General features: G+C 46.8%; 1 protein-coding gene across 1 annotated transcript; it reads right to left on the bottom strand.

Moving 5' to 3' along the window:
- Positions 1-693: 693 nt before the first annotated feature.
- On the bottom strand, positions 694-5,396 carry LOC119324502. The gene is made up of 2 exons (XM_037598292.1): positions 5,045-5,396; positions 694-1,408 (listed from the first exon to the last, which is right to left on the bottom strand). The coding sequence occupies exons 1-2, from the start codon at positions 5,294-5,296 to the stop codon at positions 1,172-1,174; spliced, it is 489 nt and encodes a 162-aa protein (XP_037454189.1). The 5' UTR covers positions 5,297-5,396; the 3' UTR covers positions 694-1,171.
- Positions 5,397-10,136: the final 4,740 nt, after the last annotated feature.

The following is a 10,136-nucleotide window of genomic DNA, read 5'->3' as shown; positions in this document are numbered from 1 at the left end:
GATTGCGGTGTCAAGGTTTGTTGGACCTTAAATAGAGGAATTCACAAAATCGTTGCTACTTAAGGTCGCATTCATCGCATCCCTTTATTCTTGAAAGTCATCGCACCGGCGACGACAGATGTATGAAAGCAATGCAGGGGTCTCAAGGAATCAGGGTTTAAGGTCTAGGGTTATATTTGATAGGATTTTTTTTTTTCATTGACCCAAACTCACTGGAAAGACCCTTCCTTTGCTGTTTCTACTGTACAATCAAAACAAACAATTCGTTCCGTTTCAAAAAAAAAAAAGAACAATTCGTTGTAGTCTATGTTGTAAAAAAGCACGTATGATTGTGGTGCCAAGGTTTGTTGGACCTTAAACAGAGGAATTCACAAAATCTTTCCTACTTAAGATCGCATTCATCACACCCATTTATTCTTGAAGATCATTGCACTGGCGACGTCAAATGTATGAAAGCAATGCAGGAGTTTAAGGTCTAGGATTATATTTGATAGGAATAAAAAAAAATTCATTGACTCAAACTCATTGGAAAGACCCTTCTTTTGCTGTTTCTATTGTATATACAATCAAAACAAACAATGCTTCAAGCTCAGGGATGTATAAATTCAAATCAACATCACATTACAGTCCCATCAATGAAATAAAAAAACAGTGCGATGAACGAAAGCTTTGTGGTTGTAGGTAGTGGTAGTCTATGTTGTAAATATGAATTATCGCACAAAGTTGATCACGTAAACAAATAATCATAAATTCATAATCCACCATGACGGATTCTAGATGGCAAAAAAATAAATAGACCGAGAACAGCAGGCAAGAAAAGGGATCTCGCACAAAGTCATCAGCCCTTCAGTCCAAGGGTTTAGTTGGTTGCTCTATTTTGAAAGTACACGTCCCCCCTTCAACAATCCAGCTTTGTCTGCTTTCCTCTCACCGTGTTCAACAATGTACAGCTACTAATAGTGGTACAAGGGATCTGATCATCCATGAAACCAGGCCTGATCCCAACACACTCAACTGAGAATGGTGCAAACCAGACCCACTCCTCAGAGGCTCCAGACGGTGAGGGGCACAAAGTAAAGCTCCTTTGCTCCTCGGGCCGAAGGGGGAGTGGATGGCAGTTCTCGAGGCGGCGGCCGAAGGCGCGCTAGAACCCAGGCTTGTGTTTACACCCTCACACCCACTGGAGCTGCCCTTGATGCTCCACGCAATGGCGGATGTCGCCGTCTACGGCGACCGTTTGCTTCCTCATCGCTAGAGCGGTTGGTCTCGTGTTGTATTTCACCTGGAACCTTCCAGCTGGGCTCGCGTCGTTGTTGTTCGAGCTTTCGGGGAGGACCTCATCCAAGAACTCGTCGGCGACGTCACCGTCTTCGTCGATCCTTAACCTCCTTGTATACCACCGGAAGCCCTGGTTGGATGAAGACATGGCATGAATAAATCCGTATTCAAACACACGATGGAAACAGCATAATCTCAGGTAGTTTACAACATCGCAGGAATTTCACATTTTCCATGATACGAAACAGAATTTTAATGTGTTGATAGCACACAACCATCCAAAAAAAAGAACAATTGATGGGTAACAACTGACATCCCGTATTGCATCACTAGAGAAAACGGTGATGTGTTTTGTCATTTGCTCGTCAAAAGTAGGCACACCAAATTTGGTAGCTACAGTGTACAGAAAAACCATGGGCTTGTACAACATACAGAATACTCCACATACACTCTTTTTAAGATCTTCCCACCCACCCATGGACTAACCCAAAGAGCAAGTGCTCACACATGCACGCACACAAAGCTAGTCTGGTGTCCTACAACAGATTTGGTGATCAGTAATCCCTGAATGCTATCTTCACATTCCTGGCGTTCAATAGCACAAATATTTTATGCAACTTGCAGAATAAGGTATATTAGAATAACGGTGGCCTTTGATCCAATGTTGGACCTGGGCAGATAACAAATTATTAAACCACATGTCTGACCTTTATGCTTAAAATGGACATGATCACTTGAATGACATATGAATATGATGCATATCCAAACTCATATTTGTAGAAGTTATATCAACCATCAGTAATCGTAGCAGCAGCCAGATTTCCAAGTCCATATCAAACTTTGGAGAAGTGTCTAGGCACCACTCGTGATGGATTTGGGAAATTCTGTACATTATCCATTTGTGTACACTCTAGTGCAAGAAGAGTGCACTCTCCAGGCCTGGTGCTAGGTCTAATTCATCATTTAATGGTGACACGTGACAGTAACTCATATCCGCTATCCAATACCATAGACTATCACATAAATTATGCATAACAAAAACGATAATATCGTATTCGCAGCAAAAAAAACATTTTTGACAAAAAACAGGGGAACAGCTCTATTTGCACTAGGCACTGTAAGGTGCATCTCTATCCTGGGATTACTGTAGGACATCACCAGTAACTGCTCAAGAATCAAATAAGGGGCGCTCCCAGACTAAACACTATCAAAATCAGAACCAAAAGGTCTAACTCCATATAACACATTACACATCACACAATACCAGAGTCAAATCCGATGATAGAGTAGGCTAAATGGTCATACCAGATCTAATCAGACAAAGGATTCACATCCCGAAGTGACTCTTAAAAGAGAAATAGGACGACAACATACTGAATAGACAACTAAAATTGTGCTTTCGAGTTAAATAGACCATAATTGCATAAAAACTATCAACGCTCAGCAAACTAACATTGAATACCAAAAAAACAAAAATGGGTAAACTCATCATGAGTTAATTATCCCATTTGGCCCTTGCCATTATCAAAAAAGTATTGGTGGAGTATCAATTGCACAATTCTTACAGGCACTAGAAAAACACCTAAGCCAACAAGTCAACAGCAACCACCAGATGAGCAATTCCATTAGCTAGGACCTAGAGGTAATTTTGAATCACTACTGAACTTGGATAAGTACCAAAAGCAAAAGGACTCGAATTTTAAAAAATGCTTAGCTAAGATGACATCCAGGCCGCTCATCGAGCAGCCTATGGACAAAGATGCCCTGCAGATGTGTTGTTACTTATGCAGTACAAGCTTCCGTGGCAAGCTCAGTGACTTCTTGGCCATGATCTTAGGCCAGTGCTGGTGCCAATTCTTGCTAAACCAAGATGTGGTCCTCTTTCTAAGCAGGTGCCTATGCAGGCCAGCATGGGCATGCCATCAACCTACCCCACTGAAGCAGTCACATCAAGCAGAAGCAGAAGGAAGGGTTTAGAAACAAGAGCAAGTCTGAGGCATAGGAGTTACTTGCGCGGACATGTGTTTTTTTTGGACGTGAAGCCAAAGCTTGGAAAAAGAAAAAGAGTTGCGCAGGCCTCATAGAAAATGTGGACTTCAATTTCAAGAGTCCATTGGCAACTTGGTCCATCACGGCGCTAGAACGCTGTATGAAGAATGCAGAGAACATGAACAAGAATAAAAACAAGAAGGTTACCGCCAAGGGAAAGGCAACCACAACTACCTGATAGATGCCACTCAGTGCTTTGTGTCATCAGCATAGAATCTGTAGTGGTAGTCCTCGTCAATGGGTTGGTTTCTCGGGTTTTCATTTACTCATTGTGGGCAGTTAGGTTATGCTAGTAGCCATGTTTCGTGGGACTGCATGTATGGTGAGCTGGGGGACAAGGTGCACCTATACGATGGTCAGTGGTGCTACGCTCAGAATGTGGCCAAGTAGGTGCGGCCGGCGCCCATTGTTTCTCTTTTTAGGAGTAGTCTGCAAGTCATGTAAGTGGATGTGTTTGTAACAAAATTTAATCTTTACATGATGAATGCACAGAGGTCCTGCTGGTATCCCTAAAACATGATAAAGTATGCCTACCAGATTAAAATAAGTACTATTAAACTAGAAAAAGAAACGGGCAATCAGATGAAACAAGTTAAGCTTGTAGAAGAGTGGCTACATAATTGATTAATAAACATGAGAATTAGAAGAGTGGCTACATAATTGATCAATAACCAAATGAATTTGTACTCTAAAGATATACACCTGCCTTAATATGTTCTAAACAATTGGTATCTCAAACTAAGTTTATTTTGAAGTGACGAGGTCATATACTTCCTCATGCATCTGATGGCACGATATTCTACCTTCTATGGAAAATATCTCAGTGTAAACCCCATGCACAGCATAATATATCAGACACATTGTATGGCCCTAAATGAAACATAAGTTTTAACACGAATGATCCACATTGCTTATTTTCCGGGTGAGCACCTTTCCAAACCCTCCGTAACAGTCAGGTACAAAGTTCACCAATACATGCTAAAGCTCCCCCTCTTCTGAGTGACTAGCAAAATATGTTGGCGTCATTTCTTAACCATTGCAGCTTCCCTCTATTGCAGTTCAAAAAAAGGCATCACTGTGCTAAACCGACTAGCTACGTTGCCCAAGTCATGACCAAGAAGGAAACATCTTTTGGTGGTGGACTAAATATAATCTTCACAAAGTTGCATAAGGAACCTACACCCACACAGCCTGAAATTGATGGGGGGGAAAACTGCAGCACCAGGACCAGGAGCTAGTATCCATAGTCGCCTGCCAATACCAAACTCTAAAAACGTACAGCTGCACTGCAATTGTCGGAACAGGAGAAAAGGAGAACAGACGCCCTAAAACCTAAAGTTTGCATAAGCACGCAAAGCAAACCCACGGCATGAAGCTAAAAGGCAATACAAAACTGGCACAGACGTCAGCCAAGATTGGATTCGTTCAAGGCGCCGCCATCTACTCGCAGCATATGCGATGCTGTGACGGACAAGATCCTCGGAGCCCGAGATTCCCGCCATCTGAGCTACTGCTCGAACTCATCAACTCAGCGATTCGGCGAGCAATCATACATTTCAACTAGCAGTACAGTAGAAAGACAAAAAAATAAAAGTAAGAGCTCTGCCAAGATCTCACGCGCTAGTGAAAATCCAAGACCTACGAGGAGCAGCGTAACTACTGGCAGCACGCACGTCACCGCGTAGTACAGGGGGGTTGCAGTTGCAATCCGGCATACCTGGACGCCGCCGTCTCCCGCGGGGCAGGGCGCCAGCACGGGCCCGGCCGCCGGCCGGTCGACCGGCACGGGCACCTGCACGCTGAATCCGCGCCTAGTAGCGTGCCCGGAGGCCGCCGCCGCCGCCGCGGCGGCGGCCACCTTCTCGTGCGGGACGTCCCCGCCGCCGCCGCCGCCGGCGGCGTCGTGGTGGTGGTCGGCGTCGTCCCTGGAGCCGCCGAATATGCCGGCGATCCGGCGGAAGAAGCCCATCGCCGGCGGGATCCCGCGGGAGGGGGAGGGGGAGGGGGAGCGGCGGTTGATCCGACGGCGGCCGGGCGCGAATGTCAATGGTCGGTGGGAGATGGGGATATGCCTCCTTTCGCTGCTTGGAGTTCTGGGCTGGGGCTTTTCAATGGGGAGACGTGGGGAAGCAACTTCTCCTCTTCTTGTTCGATAAGTTCAGAATTGACATTTCTTTTGTGTGTGCTTTTATATATTTTGCGACGGATAAAATAATTCGCTATAAATCTGACGTTGGATTTTTAAGAATGACAAATATGATTTATAACTGATCAACTTATCCCGTACGGCAGCTTACAAAAAGATATATATATATATATATATATATATATATATATATATATATATATATATATATATATATATATATGGCCTAGGTCATCCATGCTGTTAGAGAGATTATTTGATAGGTAGCATTAAAACCTCATTTTTTTTTAGAACATAGACGTCAGAGACGTCCGGCTTTAAATTAATAAAGCCCTCAACATAGGCAGCGTACATAAACGAACAACCAAACATACGGAGGTCACCATGTTCTAAGGCATGCCATAGTGGTCACGACGGCGAGATAAAGTGCAGTACATGGCTTAACCAGCCAAACTAACGAGCACGCAGGCTCGGGGGATCCAACACCAAAAGGACTGCCCATCCTTATGAGGCAGCAGACGAAGGAGACGGAGCTCGGGACGCTGAGTAGACGGAGCGAAGTCGTGCGATAGCTTGTCAGTGAAGATCAGAGTCCTGTTGCCTTCCCAGCGGAGCCCACTGCTGCAAGAATAAGATGCACTTGAAAATAACATCAACGGGGTGAGAGGGAAACACTCCCTCAATAGTAAGCTTGTTACGAATGTTCCATAAGGCCCATAACATGGCCGAGGCACACGTCCACATGATCCGGCGCAGAGAGCCCTGGATCGAGGATAAGAGTGACACGAGCTCAGAGCGTGAGCGTGGATCCCAATCCACCCCGGCGGCCTCACGGACCGCACTCCAAGCAAAGCGCGCCAAAGGACACCGGAAGAACGCGTGGTCAGCATCTTCCGCGTCAGCACACAAAGCGCAAGGGCCGGAAGCGGGGCCATTGCGCTTAGCTATATTGATAGAGGTAGGAAGGCGATCTTGGCATAGTTGCCATAGGAAGACCTTAATCTTTAGCGGGATTCGCGCCTTCCAAAGCCCCATGGCTGCCGTAGGAGCATGGCCGCGACATAACTCGCGATACAGGGACTTGACAGTGAACTTGCCAGAGCCCGAAAGTCTCCAAGAGACCACGTCTGCGGAGTCCGACAGATGCACATTTGCTAACAGAGCCCGAAGGCGATCCCAATCTTCCAGCTCCGGCCCCACAAGCTCTCTTCTGAAGTGTATAGGGGGCGGAGTGGCACTAAGGGCCGAAGCAACCAATTGGTTGGGCTCAACCGCGATGGAATAGAGATGGGTGAACTCCGACCAAAGAGGCTGCTGGCCTATCCAAACGTTGTGCCAAAAACGCGTGGGCCGTTATTAACCGTGAACCTCGCACCCCTGGCGAAGTATGGTTTGAGGGCTTGGATGGAGGTCCAGAATGGGGACCCCTGAGGTGTTGCCTCAAAGAAATTCCCATGTGGGAAATACTTGGCACGAAGGAGGTCAATCTAGAGGCTGGTCCCTCCTTGGGACAACTTTCAGATCCACTTGCACATAAGCGCTATGTTCATCAGCTTAGAGTTGATGATCCCGAGGTCCCCCGGGCTTTAGGTCTGCAAACAGCTTGCCACTTAACCATGTGGTACTTCCGTTTAGGGCCCGCTCCTTCCCAAAAGAAACGTGCCCGCGGTGTGTCCATTTTCGTGTGGACCCCAACAACCAACAAGAACATACCCATGGCAAACATTGGTAGGGATGAGAGGCTGGAGTTGGTAAGGATTAGTCTTGCCCCTGAAGACATAAATCGGCCTCTCCACGGACATACCCGGTCCGCCACCTTAGTGGTGAGAGGTTCCCAATCGGCAATCGAGCATTTCTTCTTTGCGATTGGGAGGCCGAGGTAGGTAAACGGAAACTTCCCAAGTTTGCAATTAAGCAAGTTGGCAACCCGTTCACTTTCGGCCGCGTCCATCCCTATGGACACCACTTCACACTTGTGGAAGTTAATTTTTAGCCCAGACATGAGTTCAAAACACAGCAAGATGGCCTTAACCGTTGCGATACTGTGAGCGTCCGGTTCAAAAAGGAGAAGAGTGTCATCCGCATACTGCAAGTGTGACACGCCTCCTGGGATCAGGTTACCGACCACTCCCCTAATGTGGCCAGCTGCGCGAGCTTTGTCTAGCATGGCGCCCAGGGCGTCCGCCACAAAGTTGAAAAGCAACGGTGAGGCTGGGTCCCCTTGACGTAGCCCACGCTTGTTGCGGAAGAAGTTCCCTACTTCTCCATTCACCGCTATCGCCGTTTGGCCTCCCGAGACCAATTGCATCATACGGTGAACCCAAACCGACGAAAATCCTCGATCCAAAAGGATTTGTCGGAGGAACTCCCAGTTCACTCGATCGTACGCCTTCTCAAAATCTAATTTTAAAAGAATCGCCGGCTGGCGAGTGCGTTTGAGCGAGTGAACGATTTCTTGGAGGGCCAGCGGTCCCTCCAAAATGTTGCGACCACGGATAAAAGCCGACTGATTCCTACTAATAATACGATGAGCTACCGGAGATAAGCGCGTAGAACAAGCTTTAGAACAAATCTTAAACGGGACATTGATAAGCGCTATTGGGCGGAAGAATCTAATGTTGTCCGCGCCCTGGACTTTGGGGATAAGAGAAAGAACCCCAAAGTTAAGGCGGGAAATATCTACTGTACCACGCATAAACCCGTTACATACTTCGAAAATAGGTCCCTTGAGCACTTGCCAAAACCTTTTGAACATCGCCACCGGCCACCCATCCGGTCCCGGGGCGGTGTCAGATTTCATCCCAAGGGCGGCCTGGTCGATCTCCTGGGGGAGGAAGGCGAGGCCCAAGCCTTCATTCTCCTCATCCGTGACCCACAGCGCGGGATCCCAAACATCCGACCGCAGCCGAGCCCGGGCCTCCTCCCTGGAGCCCATCAACTGGATGTAAAAGTCGTAAATATGTCGAACAATATCCTGTTGATGCAAAAGGAGCCCCTGCTCAGATTGCAGTCTTAGGATGGCGCATTTACGGTGCCGGCCATTAGCATAGGCATGGAAATATTGTGTATTCGCGTCCCCCTTGAGCGTCCACTTGATTCCACCGCGCCTACGCCAGTACTCCTCCTCAGCACATAGGAGGGCCTCAACTTGGGCCTCTACAGCGTAGCGCTGGGCCCAGTCTTGCTCCAAGAAGACCCGAGAGTCCGCAGCTGCATCCATACGGGCGAGGTCCGCGACCAAACGCACACGGAGCAGCTTGTCCTCACGACCCTGGTTGGCCCCCCAGCCTTTTAGAGCCGCACGCATCCCCGCCCCTGCGGCAATCCAGAATTCCATGGGCCCACGTGTGTGCCCGATCCTGGCAACACAAGTCTCCCATTTGGAGAGGAAGATTTTCTCGAAATCCGGGTGCTCAAACCACGCAGTCTCAAAGAAAAACCGGGGGCTTCGTTTTAACCTATCCTCCCCCGAGGAAAGGATCAGAGGGACGTGATCCGACCCGATCCTCGTTTCAGCATGTAGGGAGTGAAGGAAATATGCCCTAGAGGCAATAATAAAGTTATTATTTATTTCCTTATTTCATGATAAATGTTTATTATTCATGCTAGAATTGTATTAACCAGAAACATAATACATGTGTGAATACATAGACAAACATAGTGTCACTAGTATGCCTCTACTTGACTAGCTCGTGAATCAAAGATGGTTAAGTTTCCTAGCCATAGACATGAGTTGTCATTTGATTAACGGGATCACATCATTAGGAGAATGATGTGATTGACTTGACCCATTCCGTTAGCTTAGCACTTGATCGTTTAGTATGTTGCTATTGCTTTCTTCATGACTTATACAAAGTTCCTGCAACTATGAGATTGTGCAACTCCCGTTTACCGGAGGAACACTTTGTATGCTACCAAACTTCACAACGTAACTGGGTGATTATAAAGGTGCTCTATAGGTGTCTCCAAAGGTACATGTTGAGTTGGCATAATTCGAGATTAGGTTTTGTCACTCCGATTGTCGGAGAGGTATCTCTGGGCCCTCTCGGTAATACTCATCACCTAAGCCTTGCAAGCATTGTAACTAATGAGTTAGTTATAAAATGATGTATTACGGAACGAGTAAAGAGACTTGCCGGTAACGATATTGAACTAGGTATTGGATACCGACGATCGAATCTCGGGCAAGTAACATACCGATGACAAAGGGAACAACGTATGTTGTTATGCGGTTTGACCAATAAAGATCTTCGTAGAATATGTAGGAACCAATATGAACATCCAGGTTCCACTATTGGTTATTGACCGAGAATAGTTCTAGGTCATGTATACATAGTTCTCGAACCCGTAGGGTCCGCACGCTTAACGTTACGATGACAGTTTTATTATGAGTTTATGATTTTTGATGTACCGAAGGAGTTCGGAGTCCCGGATGAGATCGGTGACATGACGAGGAGTCTCAAAATGGTCGAGACGTAAAGATTGATATATTGGACGACTATATTCGGAGTTCGGAAAGGTTCCGAGTGATTCGGGTATTTTTCGGAGTACCGGAGAGTTACGGGAATTCGTATTGGGCCTCATTGGGCCATACGGGAAAGGAGAGAAAGGGCCAAAAGGGTGGCCGCACCCCTCCCCTTGGACTAGTCCGAATTGGACTAGG

The sequence above is a fragment of the Triticum dicoccoides genome, chromosome 6B, assembly GCF_002162155.2.
Source record: "Triticum dicoccoides isolate Atlit2015 ecotype Zavitan chromosome 6B, WEW_v2.0, whole genome shotgun sequence".
NCBI lineage: Eukaryota > Viridiplantae > Streptophyta > Magnoliopsida > Poales > Poaceae > Triticum > Triticum dicoccoides.
Note: the sequence above shows the minus strand (reverse complement) of the source record. Positions and strands in the feature narration are given on the sequence as shown.